This window comes from Brassica oleracea, chromosome C4 (genome assembly GCF_000695525.1).
Source record: "Brassica oleracea var. oleracea cultivar TO1000 chromosome C4, BOL, whole genome shotgun sequence".
Lineage (NCBI taxonomy): Eukaryota > Viridiplantae > Streptophyta > Magnoliopsida > Brassicales > Brassicaceae > Brassica > Brassica oleracea.
Window position 1 is genome coordinate 22,721,508 of NC_027751.1, and position 23,232 is coordinate 22,744,739.

At 32.9% G+C, this 23,232-nt stretch overlaps 2 protein-coding genes across 3 annotated transcripts; both read right to left on the reverse strand.

Annotated features, from left to right (window-relative positions):
* Positions 1–1,272: 1,272 nt before the first annotated feature.
* Positions 1,273–5,210, reverse strand: LOC106336769 (K(+) efflux antiporter 5). Of its 2 annotated transcripts, none has more exons than XM_013775704.1 (21): positions 5,063–5,210; positions 4,753–4,966; positions 4,626–4,672; positions 4,489–4,556; positions 4,327–4,408; positions 4,170–4,231; positions 4,000–4,075; positions 3,846–3,920; positions 3,673–3,744; positions 3,489–3,572; positions 3,348–3,416; positions 3,177–3,254; positions 2,983–3,071; positions 2,806–2,902; positions 2,677–2,730; positions 2,432–2,527; positions 2,164–2,352; positions 2,000–2,077; positions 1,885–1,929; positions 1,706–1,801; positions 1,273–1,607 (listed from the first exon to the last, which is right to left on the reverse strand). In XM_013775704.1, the coding sequence occupies exons 1-21, from the start codon at positions 5,156–5,158 to the stop codon at positions 1,566–1,568; spliced, it is 1,809 nt and encodes a 602-aa protein (XP_013631158.1). In that variant the 5' UTR covers positions 5,159–5,210; the 3' UTR covers positions 1,273–1,565. The 2 variants fall into 2 exon arrangements, with proteins under 2 accessions (XP_013631158.1, XP_013631157.1); XM_013775703.1 differs by having other exon boundaries at positions 1,273–1,616.
* Positions 5,211–18,381: 13,171 nt separating this feature from the next.
* On the reverse strand, positions 18,382–22,901 carry LOC106339770 (subtilisin-like protease SBT2.4). Its single transcript, XM_013778640.1, has 10 exons — positions 22,675–22,901; positions 22,396–22,540; positions 21,687–22,099; positions 21,343–21,438; positions 21,169–21,238; positions 20,805–21,087; positions 19,929–20,272; positions 19,298–19,565; positions 18,952–19,224; positions 18,382–18,862 (listed from the first exon to the last, which is right to left on the reverse strand). The coding sequence occupies exons 1-10, from the start codon at positions 22,899–22,901 to the stop codon at positions 18,453–18,455; spliced, it is 2,529 nt and encodes an 842-aa protein (XP_013634094.1). The 3' UTR covers positions 18,382–18,452.
* Positions 22,902–23,232: the final 331 nt, after the last annotated feature.

Here is a 23,232-nt window from a genome sequence, read left to right on the forward strand (position 1 = left end):
CATGGACATCTTAACATACCACTTTTTGCATCCGGTTGCTGTTGAACAAGCCTCATGAATTCTCTAATCCCTTGAACGTATTCTTTCGTAAGCAAATTGGTGTTGGGATCCAAATGAGGTTTATCCATCCACGAACGATAATAAGCTCCTGAAGACATGATTTTCACGGAATTGTTATGACTAAAGAGAATGAAGAGAGAATGGAGTATTAATGAGTTGAATAAGGAGGGGTTGCATTTATAGGAAATTGCTTACGGCCATCCGACGACTTTCCGACAAAATTCCAACGGAGGTAAAGCAGTCCGTCGGAATACCGTCAGTATTTTCCAATCTCAAACGGCTATAAAACGGTCATATATATTTGTCGGCAACGGTCACATGGTTCGTCGGAAAATTCCGACGGAATACCGACGACGGTAACAGTTATATCTGTTAATCGGAATGTCGTCGGAAGTTCGTCGGTATATTCCGACGAATTTCCGACGACTACAACGGTTATGTTTTATCGGAATGTCGTCGAAAAGTCATTGGAAAATTCCGACGAGCCATGTTTCGTCGGAATTCCGTCGGAAATGGCCGACGGAATTCCGACGACTTCAATTTTTTGGTTTTCGTCGGAAATTAGTCGGAAATCCGTCATAAACGTCCGACGACATTGAAGTCCGTCGGAATTCGGCGTGTTTTCTTGTAGTGATTGCGATCATTACATGAGGCTACTGAATGTAAGGGAAATGGTTTACTCACCGCCATTGATAGTCGATGGAAAAAAAAATAACGTCAAACTTTTTATTCTTTTTGAGCGATAGAACAAACATGTGTTGTTAGTGATTTCGAGATTCGGAGCGGGCCTCCAATTGTAAAACCCATGTAGTCCAGCCTAAAGATTTGTAAAACATACTACAACCCAACATAATTTTTAGAGATGACAGGTGGCATTTTTTCCCCTATGGATACTCAATGGGCAACGCTGATACTTCTGGTTCAAGTAATCTCGACTCAGTGTGCTCAATGGGAGTTTCTCAAGATCTTTTGAACCACCTAAATCCTATGCTGAGAATTGGAACATACAATGAGCCAAATCTGCAAGGAATGTAACAATCTACTTCCACTATCGCAAAAAAAAAATTGGCTCAGGTGATTCGTCAACAGCTCTTAGATCAAGAGTTTCACTAGCAATATCGTGACATGGTGGAGCACCAGAAAACAAGAAATCCTTCTCTCAACAAAAAGACTCTTCTGCGCGAAAATGTTTTAAAAATAAAACCAAAGATCTATGTAGTAAACAAAACGTCAATACCTGTAATGGTTATGAGATTCAATACAATAAGAGACCTGGATTAGTATCGTTACACCAAATAATAAGCTAAAGCCGCTTGGACTACACGGATGGCTATAGCTAGTGTAAACTAATTATATACGATTTACCACAAAAGATAACATTAAGAAAAACAAAGGCAGGTCTTGGTAAAGACTGATCTGGTCAATTGTAAATTGGTGGCATGGTCCAGTTTCGTCGGATCAAAAAGCTGTCTTGTAATCTTCAGACTATATGTACAAAGGAGATGTCAGTTGGTTCTGTTATGTATTTCTATCATCGATGCTTTCTCCTGCATACTCTAAAAACAACAGTCTATCATAAGTCGGAACTATTTCAAACTCCTTAATATAACTAAACAAAAGAGGTGAGAAAAGAGAAGAGAAGGACCTCGTTCGGGGAGCTATTCTCAGAAGGAAACCATCGAAGGATGACACCCAGGTTCATTGCACTCGGTATCAACTTGAACAACAATGGAGTCGTCACCTGTAACAGTACAACATTTTCATACGTGTATATATCTGTTTATCATTTAAAAGGCTTGTTTGGTCTGTTGAGGTATAACTTACGAGACTCAGAGCTGTTGTTCCCAATAGGAGGAGATACATTTTCCCCTACATTATAACCCAAAGTCACAAATTTTAGTAACAAGCTAAAATTACAAGAATCAAAATAAGGTTTCACCTCGATAACGTGCAGGTTTGATGCTCGGCTTAGCAGAACAAAGGCAAACTCGCCGATCTGAGCAAGAAGTACCCCCACCTGTTACATTAATTGACAAAAAAAAACAATTACGTGATTTGTGGATGATGAAGAAACTCATAGCAGAAGAGGTCAATCAAACTTACATGGAAAGATATCTTGATGTTGTACCGAAAAGCCTTAACCACTATCGCTGCAATTGCTGTCTTAACAACTATGACTAGAATCACAGATGCCAGAAGGATATCCACGTGGTTCCATAGAAAGTGCACATTTATGAGCATACCGATACTTGACAGGAAGAGAGCGGCAAACAAATTACGAATCGGTTCCACCTACAATCACCAAGTACTAGAGTCTTACATACCAAGTACTCACAGTGCATATTTACTAAACTTTATTATCAGTACCTACCTGCTCTAGTGTATGTTGAGCAAACTCAGTTGTGGACAGCATAACACCAGCCACAAATGATCCCAACTCAAGACTAAGACCCAGCTTATCACTGCACTGAAAGAAGTTTTGCAAGGAACCAAAGTTTTGAGTTAGATATGCTAATTATACCCAATGTCTATAATAAACATCATTGTTTTCCCATGGATCAAAAAGCTAGCCAAATAACAATATGCATAGAAAAGAATGATGGATTATAGACTTACCCATGCAGATAGTAAGCAGAACGCCACAGCAGCTAATTGGTAAAGTTCATTTGTCTGCATTACATAATGAAAAAAACATTGGCAAGAATTCGGATGCCACTCAAAAGAAATTGAATCATTAAAACTTACTTGAGATGATAACTGAATCATTAGCTTCAGAAAGCGAGGCACAAATGACCACGTTAGTAGAGATGCAACAGTGAGAAATATTGACAATATCAGGAGCCTAAAATTAGACAAAGAAAATGTTTCCGGTCAGATTATATGAGATTTCATGGGCAAACTTCTTGCTACAAAACCACTTACAGCTTTCCCATTGATATAATCCCTTGTAGTAAACCACTGTTACCACCCAAAACTGGAAGCAGTGCGAATAATAAACCAACAACACAGTCCTGAAAAAAAAAATCAGAAATAAGGAAGAGAATAGCTGAAGATAACAAAAATATTATGAAAAGAACTATTCGAATTTGTGAATATAGAATGCCACGAGTCAAAACCTGAAAGATAAGTATCCCTATCGTGACTTGACCATGGAGAGAACTTGTACTGTTCCGTTCCACTAAAAACTTTACCACCTGATCAAATTGACAAGCGCGTAAAAACAGCAACTTAGAAATGAAATAGGAAAAGATTAGCTTTTGTATAATACTCGAGAAGAAAATAGATACCACTGCTGTTGATGACATAGACAGAAAAGCACCAACAAAAATACCCTCCGATAACCTTGCTCCACATAACTGCAAATGTCCGACAGATCAATTATAATAGCCGTTCCAAATTGCCAATATACATGATTGTTTTGCACATACCAATGCAGTTACACCACACAGAAACATCAGTAATACGATTTGAAAAAGTCCTCCAAGGACAGCAACTGGGCCAACAACTTTCAGCTGCAGCATCAACACAAGACCAATTAGATTATCCAACTGAGATTGTAAAGTCCACACGAATATTCGTTTTCGTTACAGTCAACAGCCAGCGGATGCCTACCTTAGTCATTGAGAACTCCAAGCCCAAAGCAAAAAGGAGGAAAACAACACCAAACTGGGCCACAGTTTCAACCTGCCATAGCATCAGAAGAAGAAACACAAAAAACATGAAAACCAGAACAATCTTTCAGAGAATGAATTACTCAAATGTTCGTTTTATAATATTATAAATACCTGAACCATTTCACTGATGAATTTCAGTCCTCCTGGCCCAATGATTGACCCCGCCAGAAGATATCCAACAATGACCTAAGGCACGTAGCCATAGAGCAAGATAACATCAGAATAGATTATTGACCACAATATGAAGAGAAGATCTCTTTCATACCGGTTGTCCAAGACACGAGAAGACAATGCCACCAATCGCAGCAAAAACAATAATGACAACCAAATCTGATATCAATCTGCAGGAAATGCCAATAAAGTTTTCATCAAAAGCCTGAAACAGGGCATGTAATAAAATGCTCCAATCCTCAGGGAATCAGAGAGAGAACAAACCTCAGGTCTACTTGAAGTATGGGATACTTAGATTTTTTGTTCGACATGACAAAAACATTGTTCTGTGAAAAAAATACAAGAAAAGAACATTAGCTGAAACAGAAAAAAAGATGGTGAGTAAGCGAATACAAAACCATGCTTAGTATTCCAAAATAACCTTTTTGTCAATAAGAGTCATATCATCAGAATCTTCATTTTCCAAGGAAAACACATCTTGAAGTTGGAATGGTCTCGTACCACTGGGCAAACAAGAGAGAAAAAAAACAATTAAATTCCCACTGGCCAATTAAACCATATAATATCATTGGCTCTACCGTACTTATTTTCTTGAGTATCATTTCGTTTGCCCTTCTCATGCGTTACTTTTGCTACAGTCTCTATTTCAGCCTGGAAAATACACAACAATAAACATCAAAATCTGAATGCAAAATGATCTAAACAAGTTCAAAAACCTACTTGTTGATCAGCAACACTGCTGTTAAAGCTGGCTCCTCCATCCGATCCTAAGCAAAGGAAACTTGAATGTAAGCTAGTGAAGTTAACAGACGAAAGGCATAGTCTTTCTTCCTTCTCAGAAGCTAACCTTCAGGCTGATCGTTTTCGGAGAACTCTTTCTCGAGAACTCGATCGAACATTTTAGCGATACTCCCTTCGCCGTTTCCCGGAGCCGTGGAGTTGACAACGTTGCCGTAGAAGCGCTCTCTGGTTTCCTGATCAGATCTCGCTGATAAAGTCGTACCAACTAAAAGGAGGAACGAGAATCCAATCACTGTGAATCTCCTCCTCGCCATTGATATCTAACATTCGTAAATTTAGCCATATCAAAAACCCTAATCAGGTCAATTTCATTCGATTTCAAGTTTGACTTTGAAAGAATCGAATTGAAGACGTACAGAATGATGAAAGTGAGGAGAAGCGTGTGGATTGTGGTCATCGGAGATCATGGCGGCCAATACGGAAGGCACCGGAGCTTCTTCGTCGAGATCCATCTCTCGCTCTCTTTCTCTCAGATCCAATTTGGTTTTCAGATAGTCCAATTGTTTTCTTTGACAACAAAAAGTTTATAACTTTAAATGATTAAATATAATCATTTTAATCAGAAAATTTTACAATAAGCTTTTATTAGATTAAATAAAACATTATCACTTTCATAAACTCTCCTACCAATACCATGGCCAAATTTTGACTTTTATTCTTTCTATCCTTAGCATTGGGGTGGGCATTCAGATATTCGTTCCACTATTTTAACATAGGGATATAAACCCGTTCAAATAAATCCGTTCAAATAAATTTATACTTTGGGTTCGGGTAATTCGGATCTGGTTCGGTTATTTAAAGTTATTTTGAAAAAAACAAGAGTGGGATTAAACATAACTCATGAATCAAAGCACACAAAAATCTGAATCAAATAATAATGTGTACGTTATAAGATAGAAAGTATAGTATTAAGCAAACAACAACAAAATGCGTTTTTAATTAAAGAGCGGAGCATCAAGTACTCAATGATGAAGATCAATATTTCACCAAAGCAACCTTAGAAAAAAAATGTATCTTCCAATAAAATTGAAAGGTGTGGATAAATTAAAGACGGAACCATTAATCCACTATTAATAATTTAGGGTTACTATATATATTTTGGACATTTCAGATATCGAATATTACCCGATCGGTTCATGTATCTAATCTCCTCTAACTCAATACTCGTTTGGATATTTTTATTGATCGGATCGTATTCAAATTCAGATTTTTCGGATCGGGTTAGAGGTTTCGGATTTCGAGTAAAATGTGTATGCCTACTTAGCATAATTTGAAGGTAACACTGAACAACATATCTCTACAATTATATTATAGCACAAAATTAGGTTAAATAATTTGAAAAAGATTAGAAACAGCATGTGAATTATGAAGATTAGGTAGATAACTACCATTCTATTTTGCCAAACATCTTACTAATGACCACTGGGACTCTCTAGCACTTCAAAGACTCGTAGGTAAAAACCATATTCAATCTTGATATTATATAAACTAAGGTGATGATTGTTTTCTTGGTTTTTAGATTTTAGTTTTTGATTTTTGGTTTTTGAATTATGGTTTTTGATTTTCAGTTTCTGATTTTGCATTAGATTTTAGTTTTTTTGAAAATCATGAATGGTTGTTTTAGATTTTGGTTTTTGGTTTTTACTTTAAAAATTAATAAAATAAAATTATTTTCGTAGTAAAATATTTATTATGAAAAAATCAAATATAAAATATTGTCATCAGATGATAAAAAAATATTTTCATCAAAACACATATAAATTTAACTAGTAAAATTATTTTAAAACAAAAACTGTAAAATACAAAATAAAACTATTGTGAATCCCATATAAATATCTAATAATTTGATCTCAAATGCTATTATAAAAGTAATAAGTATTATAAATTGAAATATTTAATATCGTACATTTGATGAATTTTTTTCTAAAATAATGTTTAGGCATATATTTTCTATGGTTATTTATTTCTATAAATATTTATATAACAATTAGTTAAATAGTAACTTATAAAATATATTTACCTTTAGGGAATTGCCAAAAATACTATTTTCCTTATACCACTTTTCAATTATACACTAACCAACTATACCACCAGATTTTAATAGGAAAATGACCACTATGTCCCATATTAAACCTAAACTAATCAATTACTAAAAGCTTTTGTCTAAACCATCGATAAAAAAAAAAACCCCATCTATATCTTCTTCCTCGATGTGAGAATCCGGCGAGCTCGGGCATAGGATGAAAATCGGATATGTGAGGCGAGAATCCAGTGAGCTCCGGCAAAGGACGACGATCGGATATGTGAGGCGAGAATCCGGCGAGCTCCGGTAAAGGACGACGATCAGATCCGTCGGTGATGGCGAATCTAGTCCCTGGCGTTCTCCTCAAGCACATGAACACCGACGTCAAATCGCCGAAGAACACATGTCCTCTCTCTTACAAGTCGTTAGCATCGTCCCTGCTCTAGCAGGAGGTGAGCTTTTCCCAAACCAAGGCTTTTATCTCAAAGTCTCTGACTCCTCACACGCCACTTACGTCTCTCTCCCTGATGAGCACGATGATTTGATTCTCAGCGATAAGCTTCATGTAGACAGAGTCGAATCCTCTTCCCCTCTGCCTATTCTCTGTGGTAGACAAAGTCAATCCCTAATTCACCTACGAGCTGTTACTCGCTGCCTACTTCTTTTGCAAAGTTTGCTGATGGGGTTAAGAAGCAACAGCACGTGAAGCCATAGGTGTTGTCAGAGAGAGGGATGTCTCCTCTGGGAATGGAGAGTCCAACCGTTGGAAAAAAGCTTCCCATGAATAAGAGCTTCGTTCATGGGATTGAGTTTGGAGCTAAGGCGTTGAGGAAGCTGGGAAGGGAACATAGTAAAGTTTAAACTTGTAGTTTTTATACAGTTGTTGATGAGATCAAAGATGTAGTTTTTAATAAGTTAATAGATAAACGGGCTTAAGTTTCAGCCTCTAGTTAGTGTTTGTAAACTATAAAGTACATTTATTTGGCATCTGTGCATCTTATTTTGATCCATCTTAGGCTCTGAAGTTGAACGTTTGGCCGAAATGACTAGGAAATACAAAATATTATTGGTTGTTGGTGTGATAGAGAGGAAAGGCTATACATTATATTCTGCTGCCTTTTTTTACTCACGAGATCAATTTTTTGGTAAGCACATGAAACTCAATAACTCATGCCTACAACCTCTTGAACATGGGGGTTTTGAATATGGATCGACCATCTATGTGTTTGATACTCCAATGAGATATAAATCTTTATAAATGTTATATAAATTCTTAGAAATTATATAAAAACCCCTTATAAATGGTAAATAAACATTTATAAATAATTTATTAACTCTTATAAATGATTTAGAAGCCATTACAAGTGATTTATAACCTCTTATAAATGATCTTCAACTCTTGAACTTTGCATCTGGAGGTTTGAAGATGGATCAACCAACCATGTGTGTTAATACTCTAATGATATATAAATTCTTAGAAATGATATAAAAACTCTTTATAAATGGTAAATAAACATTTATAAACAATTTATAAGTCTTCATAAAATGTTTTAAGACTTCATAAATGAATTACCTTTTGAAATTCTACAAATCCTTATAAATGATTTTATAAACCCTTATAAATAACGTTAAATATTCTTATAAATAATTTATAGACCCCTATTAAAAATTTCTATATATTCTTATAAATGATTTATAATCCCTTAAAAACTAGTTTCTAATTTAGAAAAAAGTTTTCTACAAATCCTTATAAATGATTTCTAAGCTTTTAAAATTTTTTTTAAGACCTTATAAATGAATTACCTTTAGAAATTTTTATAAATCCTCATAAACGATTTTATAAAACCTTATAAATATTTTTATATATTCTTACAATTGAATTATAAACCCCTATAAATAGTTTATATATATATATATATATATTATAAATGATTTATAAATCCTTATAAATAATTTATAATTATTTATAAATCTTCATAAATAATTCAAAAACATTTATAAACTCAATAACTCATGCCTACAACCTCTTGAACGTTGCTAATATGGATCAACCATCCATGTGTTTGATACTCCAATGATATATAAATCTTTATAAACATATAAATTCTTAGAAATTATATAAAAACCCCTTATAAACGGTAAATAAACACTTATAAATAATTTATTAACTGTTATAAATGATTTAGAAGTCATTACAAGTGATTTATAGCCTCTTATAAATGAACTACAACTCTTGAACGTTGCATCTGGGGGTTTGAAGATGGATCAACCATCCTTGTGTGTAGAAATTGTATAAAAACCCTTTATAAATGGTAAATAAACATTTATAAACAATTTATAAGTCTTTATAAAATGTTTTAAGACTTCATAAATGAATTACCTTTTGAAATTCTACAAATCCTTATAAATAATTTTATAAACCCTTAGAAATGATTTTATAAACCCTTATAAATAACTTTAAATATTCTTATAAATGATTTATAGACCCTTATAGAAAATTTCTATATATTCTTATAAATGATTTATAAACCCTTTAAAACTAGTTTATATTTTAGATAAAAGTTTTCTACAAATCCTTATAAATGATTTATAAGCTTTTGAAAAATGTTTTTAAGACCTTATAAACGAGTTACCTTTAAATTTTTTTATAAATCCTTATAAAAGATTTTATAAAACCTTATAAATATTTTTATATATTCTTATAACTGAATTATAAACCCCTATGCCACTCTTAATCATACAACCATGTATCCTCTAGATAGATGTCCACAAACTACATACACCATTTATACTAGGAAATTTTGTCTTAGGAAATTGCTCAAGCAAGCCTCTATCAAACTACAATCGATTAAGTAGTGAAAAAAAGATAATCATCTTATTTATAAGAGGTTATGAATCTAGTAGTATTTATAAGGGTTTATAAATCTATAAGGGTTTATAAATTCAAACATATTGAGTAAGTGAGATTGATTGCATATGTACTTTGTGATAGCACTTATAAACTCTTATACATCAGTTTAAAACTTTTATAAATGATTTGTAGCTTTAGAAATCCTTAAAAAAAATTATACACTCTTATAAATGATTTATAAGACTTTATAAAATGATTTTTAAACTTTCATATATGATTTATGAACTCCTATAAACTCGTCATAAACCCATCGAGAAAAACAAAAAAAACTCTTATAAACCCTTATAAAAGCTTATAAATTTATTTATAAATATTTATAAGTTGATTTATCAATGTTTATAAATTTACTTTTGATTTATAAGAGTTTATAAATGTTATTTATAAGAGATTATAAATGTTATTTATAAGAGTTTATAAATGTTATTTATAAGAGTTTATAAATATTTATTAAAACATAAAATGATTTATAAGGGTCTATAAGTTGATTATGAGCGTTTTTAAAATGACTTATAAAAATTTATAAACTAATTTATTAGGATTTATTTGTTAATTTATAAAATATTAAAATATCCCAGCTTGCACACCCATTTTTCTATACACCTCCAATTAATTTAAAGGTCATAAGACACAAAGTGTCTCACATATGTAGTTTGTAAGAGATCTAAGCCATATATAATATAGATAGATCAATCCATTTATCACCAATTGGTTTTAGGTTGGAAGATCATCTAACTTAACAAAGGTTTATAAGTTGATTTATAATTTTTTAAAATTGGCTTTTGATCTATAAGAATTTTAAAACTGGTTTATAAAAGTCAATAAATGACTTATACAATGATTATAAACTAATTAAGAAACAGTTAAAACTAATTTATAAAGGTTTATAAAATTATTTATAAGGTTTGTAAACTTATATATACAGGTTTATAGACTAATTTATTAAGGTTTATAAACTAATTTATTAAGGTTTCTAAGTTAATGTATAAAAAACCTTATAAAATGATTCATAAGGGTTTATAAAATGAGAATCGTTATAACTTTCACTCCGGTAGGTTTTTAGTAAGAAAAAAGAGTTTTTAAGGTTTTATAAAAAAAATTTCTAACTTACAAAATCATTTATAAAAAAATTTATAAATATTTTTACGTGAAAATGATAAGAATTTAGAAATATTTATATAAGAGGTTATAAATTAATTATAAATGTTAATAAGTTAGTTATAAGAATATCTTAAAGCTTATGATTTTATCTACCCACTCATGATTAATAAACAATTATAAATGATTTATAAACAACTGTAATGTTTCTGCCAATCTTCCTCTCTCTCTTTTCTGTTGTATATGTATTGTGTAACTAATTGTAAACGAGTTTGATTGCAAGTAAAAAATAGCTTGGATCTGCACATATGCCGGAGATTTTGGGTAATTTAAATTTAAAAGAAACAATTAAATGATTTATAAACCAATTTCTAAGAGTTTATAACTTATTTTATAAAGATTTATAAATTAGCTATAAAAATTATAAAGACTTATAAATTATTTATAAGAGTTCATAAATATTGAAACAACTATCATCCAGGTGAAGTTTCAGGGACTCTATTACAACACCACGTGGAGCGTTTGCTTCTTTGCTATCCCCAAGGCATGGGTTCCAGCTATCAAATCTGGTTTTGGATGAAGGTGAAGCCTGAAGATAAGAACTGGTTCTTGCTTTGCCTGAGAGTGTGACATACATTGAAGATATGCATCTCAAGATTTCTTCAGAGAACCTACTCGGGTTTTCCATGTCATCTACGATGTGAGATGAGCCTAGAAGATCTCCAAGGGTAGTGTGATGACCATAAACATATCTTGTATTCTCCTGCAAACATCAAATCAGTTAAACAAATATGATAAATGCTGAAGACCAATGTGCTTTACTTACTTTTGTAGAAAAGGCTTTTAAGCTGGCTTGGAAACTCAAAGGACATGAAGAGGAACATTCAGACACAGGAGATGCTTGATAATGGTAGCTGAGCACACCAGTAAGGTCTGATTGTGAGACTAAGCTTGTTTCAGTGTGTGGAAAGAATGAAGTAACTTGTTCATCAAAAGATGTCATGTAAAGAGAGAGAAGATACTATTCTATACGCAGACTCTCAAACTCAAGTGAAGCAATCTCCTTCTTCAAATCTTCTGAAGACTGCACAATAACAGAGCTCATATCTAAAGTACACTTGGTAACAAAGAATCTATCAAGTTTCATTACAAAAGATCAAACTTTTGGCATTACGTTGCAATGCGAATCCTTATGAGTCAGTAGTCTCTTCTCAATTGATATAAACTGCCATGAAATGTACAGACAAATATGACTTTTTTGGAACCACCCGTAAAGAGAGGCAGATTAAGACAATATCCAAAAGCTTTGCTTTTTGTAAAGAGAATGAAAATTACCGGTTCACTATTATAGCAAGAGAATCTTGACAATACAATTCTCTAGCAACCACTATCACTATGTCATCTCTCTCTCTTGACTAGTACTTAGACTAAGCTTCGACTCTAAAATAACAATTGAATTTTACAAACCCTTATAAATTATCTAATAAATCCTTATAAATGATTTCAGTACTAAAGTCTCAATATGCAGAGTCTTTAATAAACTCGTAAACACAATTCATAAAATTTCAAAACACAAAATCACATTGAATACTCATCTCTAATCAACCATTTACCCTCTTCAGATTGATGAATATTCTGAATCTCAATGTTGCAACAAATCGTAATCCATAAACCGAAATAGATATGAATGGTAAAAACCCAGATTCTACAATCTCCTCAAACCTGTGAAGTGATCAAAGATGATCTGATGCCAAAGGTTTTGACGATGAACTCGATGGAGAAGGACGACTGATCTCAACAGAGAGGGACGACGGATCTCGACGGAGAGAGATGGATCTCGACGGAAAGAGACCGGAGAGGGGCGATGGGTCTCGACAGAGAGAAAGAAAAAACGCGATGGAGAAGAAGATTAGGTTAGAGTAATTTAGTCTTTTACACATTAATGAATTCTGGTATTTATGAAAATGCCCTTTGGTTGGTGGTAAAGTTGAATAGTGGTATCAAATAAAGTGTATAAATAAAATTTCCTCTTTACCTTTTGAAAGATTTTTTGAAATTCTTTAATTTACAAGTAATGAAAACTTTGTTCTTATATATTTATTTTACTTAGTTTTTAATTTTTGGATTTTGACTATCTTTAAGTTATTATTTTTGTTCTAAATTAAATTATTAATAGGTAACGTTTTAAAATATAAAGTTGATATATAGTGAAATAAATATATAGTATTTATAAAAAAATTAATAAATTTTCTACGATTACGGTCTATAGTAAAATATTAGTTAAAATATTGTTAAATAATGTATCTAAAGAAAGCTCCAAAGTTTAATAAAAATAAATGCATTTTCCTATTATATTTTAGATGTCAGATAAATTATTTTTATTCAACTAAAATGATTTAGAACAATTACTATAAATTATTTTTGTTCAACTATAATGATTTAGATAAACTAATCAGTTTAATTTTTATAGAGATTACCATTAATATAAGAATATTTTAACAAAAAAAAAGAAAAAAAACTCATGTACATAGAAGAGAAACCAAGGAAACATAGATTTTGGTTTTTGTTAAGAAGTAGTAGTTATTTTCAAAATCTGGTTTCCCTCAAATTTAGGGAATCTATTTTCCAAGAAACTTGATTGGTAAAAAAATAGTTTTTAGAAAATCAAAAACCATAAACTGTTTTAAAAAACACAAACAATCAACCTCTAAGTACACAACATATATGTTGCAATAACAAAGCTCGAAATCAAAATGTCTCCTCCTAGTCATCCTGGTCCTCGCCCTCCTTCACGTGCCTAGTCCCCACGGACACCAAGGCCAGCGCCTCATGAGCCTCTTCCTCCACCTATCTACCACTCACCACCACCAAGACCACCCCATCCTGAGCCTCGCCCTCCTTCTCCACCGCCTCCTCCAGGAACTCCACCTCCCGGAGCTACCTTGTTTTCAAGACCTTCCGGTCTGCAGCATCCACCTGGAATACCATATTAATAGCCATGAATGACTTCTTCGTCTAGTTAAGTATGCGTATAGAAAATATCCATTTGTTGGTTTATTATGGGAGACGTGGTGGTCATAGAGCCAGTCGTAGTTGTTGCAATAAGTTCCTATTGTATAGGAGTAGTGCCATTTAGCTAATAAAGAATTTTTTTCAAGTTGTTAAAGTCCTCCGAGAAAGTAGGAGGCAGTTTGTTTTATGTTAAAAGGTTATTTAAGAGCCGGCTAATCAATAAGAATAAGAGACTTTTAACTCTAGAGACACTTTCTCACATATCAATTACACTACAAGACACTTATCACTTGGGACACACTTTCTCTTGTAGAAATAATTCTTATGACCCTAAAATAAAGAAAATAAAACATTTCGATTTCTTTGCATCACACAAATCTCTCTCTTCCTTTTATTTCACTTTATTTTTTTTCTTATCACACCTTATGTTTTCATTTACTTTTATCTCAAATTCTAAAATATATTAAACAAAAATAACTATCATAATAAATTATATAAAAAATTCTCTATCTTTTAAGATCTATTTTCATATATATATTAATGTGTAAACAAAATTAAATGTGGACGTGGACACCAAAACGTGGATAATAGAATTATAGATTAGATGTGGACATGAACATCTTAAAACGGAGGTTGGAGGTTGTTGGTTGATACGTTTAAAAGCTTATTCTTCGCTATAGTCTTCAGAAAGGAGAAACCCACAAAACCATGTTTCCACCGTTATTTCCCACTGTCACCCACCGCCGACATCACCACCACAATCGAGTTCCGGTTCTAACTCACTAAAGATCTCATATTTCGAACCGCTGTACACCGATCTGGTGGATACTTTCTCCGTGACAACATCCAATCAAACACAACTAGCTCTCTATCTTCGATAAGACAGCTCGATCAGAGTTGTCTTATCCATTGGAGCTCGATCACAGCTGTCTTATCGGAGATCAAGAGCTAGTTGTGTTGGATTGGATGTGGTCATTGGAGAAGTCTCCAGCAGATCGGTGTACATCAGAACGAAAGATAAACCGTTAGAGAGTTGAAACCATAAATCGATTGTGGTGGTGACGATGGCGGTCCTCTGAAACTCGTGCTCACCACTCCAATCCGCCGCGGTTCTTCTTCTTCACTGTGTCGAGCTTAGGATTTCAAGCTTCGTCGTTCACTGTTCAAACTCATCAAGACGATGTGATCTCACATCTCTTATACATAAATTATTATATTTTAAGTTGAAGAACATTGGTGATTAGCAAGATGAAAAATCATCCACGAAATTTTATTCACATTATAGAAAAATAGTGTCCACATGAACTCGTATCCATATTTATACCATCCACATTTCTAGGTCCACGTTTTCAGTGACCCGCATTTCTTTGTCCACATTTTCACTAACCCATATATTTCATTTTTTTATTTTTATCTACATATTTTGCGTACTTGTCAAATTTCTATAAGATTTCAAATTTGTAATAGTAGAAGTAAACCATCATACATATTCTTTGCATTTCTTTGATTCATATGTCCACAAGTTACTCGTTATCCACAATTCGTCGCAACTTGTCATCCACAATTCATCGTCTACAACTCGTCATTTTCCATAAGAATAATTTGTCAAAAACACGCTTAGGCCCCACTAAAAAGTGTCTTCACGTGTGGGAAGTGACTCTCGATGTAAAGGAAAGAAAAAAAAAATGTCCTTATGTGTAGAATAAGCTATGCTTTTCGGATCATCATCTAATTCTTAGCTTTGTTACAACATCTTTGACCTTGAAGATTTCATACGCGTGTAGAAATTATATTTCCGTTTCTGTAACATAGCTATGCATGCGATATGTTATTATAAGAATTATGAGAGCTAAGGAATGTAACAGGGTACGTCTGCACTTTATTAATTTAGTTATGTACTTGCAAAGTTGTAATGTTCTATTTAACAAAAAAAAAAAAGTTGTAATGTTCTATTGAGCAGATAAGTGGAATTATTTTTCACCCTTTTGTGGCTATCGATCTTTTCATTTGTGATTTGTGAACTATGAATTTTGTTTACCTCAGCATAAATAATATATATATTTGTTTTATAACATTGAACTTCAAACTTGTAGTGTATCAAATCCATTTCGTTGAAAAAGAACAAAATAAATGTATGTTAAATAGAAGTAAAGAAATGTTTGTGAAATAATATACACTAGATTTTGACCCGCGTTTCAAAAGCGCGGGTATTTTTTTGTTGATCTTTTTGATAAAATTTTCTTGAATTTAATTTTTATTAAATAAATCATTTTAAGTTGTTTTATCATAATGTTTAAGTTTGAAGCAGCATTTTTATATCCAACCCTAACTCATGGTCGCATCGGTAGACTCGACGACCCATAATATAATCCAGTTCGCATTTATAAAAAATCTGATAAACCTAATTACAATCCAAAAATCTGCTATTAACCCGTAATACGATACCGATTGATCTCATATAAACTCAAAAAAACATGATCAAATTTTTCATATATTTAGAAAACTAAAATCGAATAAATTTGTGATCTCTTAGCTTTTGATTAAAATTTTATTATATCATTCGAAAAAATGTTAAAAGAAAAAACAAAATTTATTGATATAACAGTATTAGTTTATTTTTGTTATAAATAACTTAGTATAAGTTTATGTTTTCATTTTTAGGTTTAAAAGTTAATTTTATAATATTTTTTTCGTTAATTATTTATTATGTTAATTTTTAGGTAAAATTTTAATTTGGTTATACGAAATATTCAAAGATTTTTTTTTATGATGGATGAAAATTAAAATTGATGATATTCAACTATGTATATGATATATGGTTTAGGGTATAGTATTATAGTTTATATTAGAAAAAAATAGTTATATTGAATATATGCATAATATTTGAATGATTTATTTTGAATATTGATACATAGTTTTTTTTTTAATAATTAGATGTTATTTTGTTTTTTAATCTATACCCTTTTATTTCTTTTAGTTCTGAATGATTTTGAATTGTAGAAAAAACATAGATAAGTTGTTAATTAGTATAAAAATCTTAGTGCATTTTTAGTATGTTTACTTAGTGTACATTTAGAATAAATATTTATTCTATGTGATTTGATTCAAAATTCGAAATGAATAAATATTAAAATAACCGCTCTTGTATTTGGTAAACTGACCTATTATTGTGGGGGCAGAGTATAATTAATTTGGTCGATTTTATTGTTAGCTTAAATGTAGTTAAATCTCCAAAACCAAAAGAATATTCTGCTACTAATGAATGTTTTATTCTCTGTTAATATTATTGATACTATATAAAAGAAGACATGTTAAGTTTCTAACAAATAGGTCCAACAACCTTTTGTAAGTAGATTTGTTAGGATTCCTTCTCTTTTAATAGTATTGACTAGGTAACAACTCGCGCCTTGCGCGGAATGAAATTATTAATTAATTTATTTTTTAAGATAAGAAGATATTAGGTCTGTTTAATCAGGATACCGGTTCGGTTTTAGGTTATTTTTTCATTTTTAATTTATTAAAATATAACTACCATTCTAAATCATTATTTATTCTGTTTATTCGGTTACAATGCTTGAGATTTTTAGATTTTTTAATGATAACCAAAAACTATTATTATTTGTTTGGTTTCATGTTATATGAATTTTAGACAGCCCTGATGTCAAACCAACGGTTTCATATTATAATTTCTAAATGCATGAAAAATCAAATCAAATCTAGATAATAATTAAAGAAAAAGAAAAGAAAATTATTAAGATAAATCATTTCATTATAATTTGGTCGATGGTGAATGAAAACATTACAAAAAGAATATTTCAGCTTCTAAGAGAATTAGAATCCTCAATTGTAGTGAATATTTAGTTATATAGGTGTTCACGTAAATGTGCACATGTATGTAACGCTAGGCAAAATATCCGTAAATTTTGATTTGATTCATTATCCTTTTCGATTCGAACAAAAAGTCTGGATATCTGTAACTCTACAAAGAAAAACAAATACTAATATGCAATATCCGTAAAAACAAAGCAAATCACAAATACTAATATTCTTAAAAACGGATATTGGATATAAGTTATATGAATAATATATTCTATATAAGTTTTACAATATTTTTATTTACTAAATTAATTAGATTAGGTATTGGTATTCAAAAAAGTAAAATTTTTTATATATTATTTTAGTTTTTTATTTATTTTAATTTACTTTATTTATTTTTACGGATCAAACTGGTTAAAAATCTAATTTTTCCGGGACATTGTATATTCGGATGGCTACGAATCAAATCAAATCGGATAATTACTTATTCGGACCAAACAAATTGGATCACAAATACCTCCAAAACCCCGAATATCCGATTCGTGCCCATTCTTACATGTATGTGTATGTAAAAATATATAAAGGTGGTTGAAAAATATATAAAGAATACCGTAATTAACATTAAAATACATTTTGTTCAAAGAACGTGCACGTGAGGTTTATATTTAAAAAAACGTAAAATAATATATAATGTAACGTATTTATGTAGAGTTTGGCTGAGAAGCTCTCTACATGTGACACGTGAGTATTCTTAAATCGATATGAAATTGCCACGTGGCAAACATAACGTGAACACATTAGATATGACAATGATTTTATTTTAATATATAGGAGATAATAATATTTTTTTTTTTGTAAGGGACTAATAAATAAAGCAAGAGCAATGTTTTCAAAACGGGGTGGTCTTGACCGTCAATGGTATTCTTACAATATGATTTAAGCTTCCGGTAAGAACAATTTCACCAAACGTAAACTGGTTTAGGACTTCTGTAACATTGAACTCAATGTCAACATCTTGGATTCTCTGTGCCCGTATCGTAAACCAAGATGGGTTTAACCGTACGATTGTACCATTGGGAGGTAAAACTGAGCCAAGATATCTCTCGGTTTTGTTGGAGACGTTTTGGAAACTTCTTCTCACTACAAGTGGCCCTTTAAGAGCAGATATAGTCACTGATGGATGGTTAAGATTCGCTGGGTGGCTAAACTTGGTGGTGCACCAGGCTTCGGTTGCGGATCGAACTGTGTCCGGGTTAATGCTTGGCAGTGAACACAAGAAACTGATGTAGTCTTCAAAACCTGTTCGAATATGCCGAACATAATTATGAAAACTACCCCCAAAGTTTTAACTATCAATTCTCTCCCACATGATAAATAAAAATATTTACCTGTGGGTAAAACCAGCCCTGGATCTATGGCTCTAGCGGGATTAACATGGCCAGCGCCATTATCAAAATGATTAGATGGAAACAGTTCACTGATTCCATAAGACTCCGCTGACATAACTTCACCTGAACTGTCGTATCCTGTGGCTGTGGTGGAAATGGCTGAGGCAATCATGGCCGGGGTCCAAGAAGGATTAAGCTGCTTTATAAGTGCAGATATCCCCGCTATATGAGGAGCCGCCATGCTCGTTCCGGACAATATTGCAAACCTCCGTCCTGCTCACGAAAAAATTAATTAGTAAATTTTATAGGATACCAACACCAACATGAAGGGTGTAAAAGTAAAAACCTGTGAAATTAGGATCGAAGGCACTAGTAAGGCTCCAGGCTCCCCATATTTGGTGACCAGGTGCAAGAATATCTGGCTTAAGGACGTCTAAAGGATTCTGATTTGCATCTATAAAAGCCGGGCCCCTCGACGAGAATCTGCTCACAACCGGTGCTTCTCCAGCGAACACCGAGTTTCGGCCTTCGTTGATCCTGGCTCGTGCCCCGAATTGTGTTACTACCCCTCCTCTGTCTCTGTAAGTTTTCTCTTCGTAGTACCTCATAATAAGCTAACATGAATAAAATCTTAATATTTGTAGTGAAACTTCATTGAAATATTTTCATGCCAAATGGTCCCTATGTGATCACTGAATTTTATTTCTACAAACAATTTTGAACCCGTTAATTGTCATCCACACAAAGATCACAAATTGATGCTATATATATTTGCTAAACTATATACTCTGACAAGCCAGTTACCTAAACTTCTGTTTAATCCGATTAATTGGTCGAGTTTTTAAACTATTTATGTCTACAATTTTTCATAGATATGTTACGCAGAGTTATTTTCCCCTGGTAGCGCTTTGATCCAAATATATAACGAAACATTGTCATTTCTTCAATTATTTGATGGAATCAGCAATAAAAGTTACCTGGGAATCTAATACTTTAGGGATTAGAATACCAGGTGAGGAAAATATCGTAGGTTCTGCAACATAGTCACCGAAATTAGGGTTGGCCATGAGTATGAAACCCATGAAACCAAGGGTCGTGGCGGTTTGGGTGATGGCCCGAATTGTCGAGATTTGATTGAAGAAGCCCTCCGAAAATGTACAAATCACAATACTTCCAAGAACCTTCGCCGGATCAAAGTTATCTGATCGCTGACATTCTTCCACGTCTCCGGTTATGGTTCGTGGAACGGAGCCGTTGGTTCTAACTGCGTCTCTGGCTAAGACTAGCCTGTGTCGAAGGAAAGGAGCTCCAAGAGTTGGGCCTTTAATTTCAAAATGAAGAAAAAAGGAATTATCCTTTTTGTTCCATCATAAAATATTAGAACTAGTTTAAACATAGATCCAAAATGTTACGAGTATGTAAAAACATATGGATTAGAAATTCAATAAAAATATGGTTATATTATAATTAGGACTTAAATGTTGAAAATGACTTATCACAGTAATGTTTTAGAAATCTTGCAAAAAATGGCACTTTACTATCAAATATATCAATTAATACCATAATGTATTTCTTATCAACTAAAAATATATTAAAATAATATATATATATATATATTCAAACAGATAATCTCAAAAGTAAATAAATGAACGTGTGGTGTCAATAGTTTTGATAAAAACTAATTTGTTGTTAAGTGTTTACTAGTGTTGCAACTTAATTACCCATCCAACCTAAGCATTTAATCAAAAAAGTATTTACCTTTGCCAAATATTTTTTTTGAATGAAGTTTTTTTCCTTCGATTTTATATGGAATGCAAGTAATTTTTATTTGAAGAAGTTAGCTAGATATATACCTGAAAGTCCGACGCCCTGAACGGTCTGGCCACCGTCTAGGATGAGAGAGGCCGGATAAGACCGGTCCGTACTTCCTGCAGCGACACCGACGACCCACGGACTATAAGACAGTACGGAAGACGGAAAGGGACCATGATTCCCTGCTGCCTGCACCACAATGACTCCTGCTTTTCTAGCCAATAGCATCGCCAGGTCGAAAATCCCGAGTACTGTAGGCTTATCTACAGGTGGTTTGTCCGGTCCTACGGACAGTGTCAGCACATCTACACCATCTATTATTGCCTGCGACAAATTAAGTTCGAAAGTAAAGAAATTTGTTTAATGCTTTTGAGTAAAAAAGAAACAGTATTGTGTATCTTTTACTTGGTCGATGGCAGCAATTACATCAACAAGAGTTCCAATTGATGGGTAAACTGCCTTGTAAACGGCTATTCTGTCCCTCGGAATAATAATATCATTTGTAAATAATTTCAAAAAGAAGTATTATTTAGTCAATTCATAAAAACTAACAGTATTTATAATGGTTTTATGACGTACCGTGCTCTTGGAGCCATTCCGCTGGCTCGGCCGTAGGAGAATCCGTCGACGATCACCGGAACTCCTGAATTTCCGGCCGCGATGGAGGCCACGTGACTAAAACCAAACCGTCCAAGTTAATCTCTTATACATAATTTATTCATCACATGTATTATGTGTATTTTTTTTTTGTCGGCAATACTAATGTATACATATTGTTTTTTTTTTATAAACAATACTAATGTATATTGATAATCACATATTGCATATAGTTAAGAAAAAACAGAATCATATATTTATAGTCGACCAAAGGGTAAGGACAATACAATATTAGGAGAATAACAATAATAGAATCATGGTTATACCTTCCATGGCCGGACGCATCGAACGGAGAGAGTATATCCAAGGAGCCGTTGAAAGCGACGGAAGCTCGAGCTCCAGCGGAAAAGAATCTTGCAGAGATGATTTTTCCATTACAAGAACCAGCGGGGAAGAGAGGACCGGTCTCACAGTCGCCGGAGAAATTTAAACGCGAGAGATTCGTTGAGTAAGGGTTGGTGAGATCGAGTGCGGCGAAGCTAGGGTGAGTAGGGCTAATTCCTGTATCCACGAAACCGATTACGATGTCTTCTCCGGCAAGTCTGTCACCTTGGTTGGATATCTTAGGCCAGACTTGTCGAGGAAGTTCCAAGAAATCGGGAGTGTAAGTTGTCATTAGTTTCACTCCTTTGTCTTCTTCCACTGCCTTCACTCCTTTTGCCTTCTTCAGTTTCTGGGCCTGCATGATTAGTGTTTGCGGTTTAGCAAACCAAATTAGCCAAATATTACAAGATTTGCGTTACTGATTTAGTTGAAAAGATTTTCTGCAAAAGAGTTGTACAAAAAACAAAAAAAATCAAACGTAGGTTCAAATTATTAGATATTAATGACGTTTTGTTTTCCATTTATATTTGTAATACGTTCATAGTATATAACATCATTGTTTGACTCCGGAATTCCACTAAACCGGTCTGCACTAAACCAAACCGGCAAAAGTAAATTTATTTCTTTCATTTTTGTGGGTAAGAGGAGGACCTGAGAAGGAGTAGTACGGACAGCGAGAGCATTGATGATATGTTTGAAGCTATAAAGTTTTGTATAACTTCCTTTTTCAAGTGTGCTTCCAAGTATTTCTTCATGAATCTCTTCTATCTTCTTTGCTTCATATGCCATAGCTTTGCTGGTTTCCGTCATCAAATGTGATCAAACATGAATACTTTAGTTTGTAAATATGAATACTAAAGAACATGGAAGATGGGAAAATAGGTACTTATAGATGAATTAAACCTAATAGATTCACAAATTGATCTTAACCTGTTGATGTTAGTTGCCGCATGAAAGGCCAATGGTTCACCTTCAACCAGAACAGAGTAGATCCTTGGTACATGATCATCATCGTTTCCGTCTTTTTCTTCTGCTCTAGATAATATTACACAAACAATTAATACAAGTATACATACTATGAGCCATATGAAACAATAGGCTCTTAGTTTTCTTGGATTGGTATCCATTAGATCTTTATTAAGATTCTCATTCTCCATTTGTTTAAGATGCATTTATATATATTTTCGAGGGTAATGAGAGTCATGTTCTTGGACGATACACAATACCAACGTGAACATTTTATATTAGAGGCTGTGTGCGTTAAAATCATTATCACTACCACTTTCCTATTTGGTAAGGTGTGAATCTTGCTTATAAGGAAGTTTCTTTAATATAGTTCTGACCAAAATAGAGAGAAAATAACTTTTTTTTGTTTTTTGTCAAGAAAATTAAACCTTTTTCTTTGCTTTTATTTTTTCCTTGAATAAATTAAAATTAGCCTTTTCGTATTAATCCTTGAATTTACGTGGCATTGATTATTATTATTTT

What these genes read in the sequence shown, in the direction of transcription:
- LOC106336769 (XM_013775703.1), bottom strand. Translation starts at nt 5,158, where the DNA reads ATGGATCTCGACGAAGAAGCTCCGGTGCCTTCCGTATTGGCCGCCATG. An exon ending in TCTCGTGTCTTGGACAACCG is followed by an intron (nt 3,921 to 3,999) that starts GTATGAAAGAGA and finishes TACGTGCCTTAG; the next exon opens with GTCATTGTTGGATATCTTCT. An exon ending in TGATTCAGTTATCATCTCAA is followed by an intron (nt 2,731 to 2,805) that starts GTAAGTTTTAAT and finishes TATGTAATGCAG; the next exon opens with ACAAATGAACTTTACCAATT.
- LOC106339770 (XM_013778640.1), bottom strand. Translation starts at nt 22,901, where the DNA reads ATGGAGAATGAGAATCTTAATAAAGATCTAATGGATACCAATCCAAGA. An exon ending in TCCGTACTACTCCTTCTCAG is followed by an intron (nt 22,100 to 22,395) that starts GTCCTCCTCTTA and finishes CTAATCATGCAG; the next exon opens with GCCCAGAAACTGAAGAAGGC. An exon ending in AGGGCTGGTTTTACCCACAG is followed by an intron (nt 18,863 to 18,951) that starts GTAAATATTTTT and finishes ATATTCGAACAG; the next exon opens with GTTTTGAAGACTACATCAGT.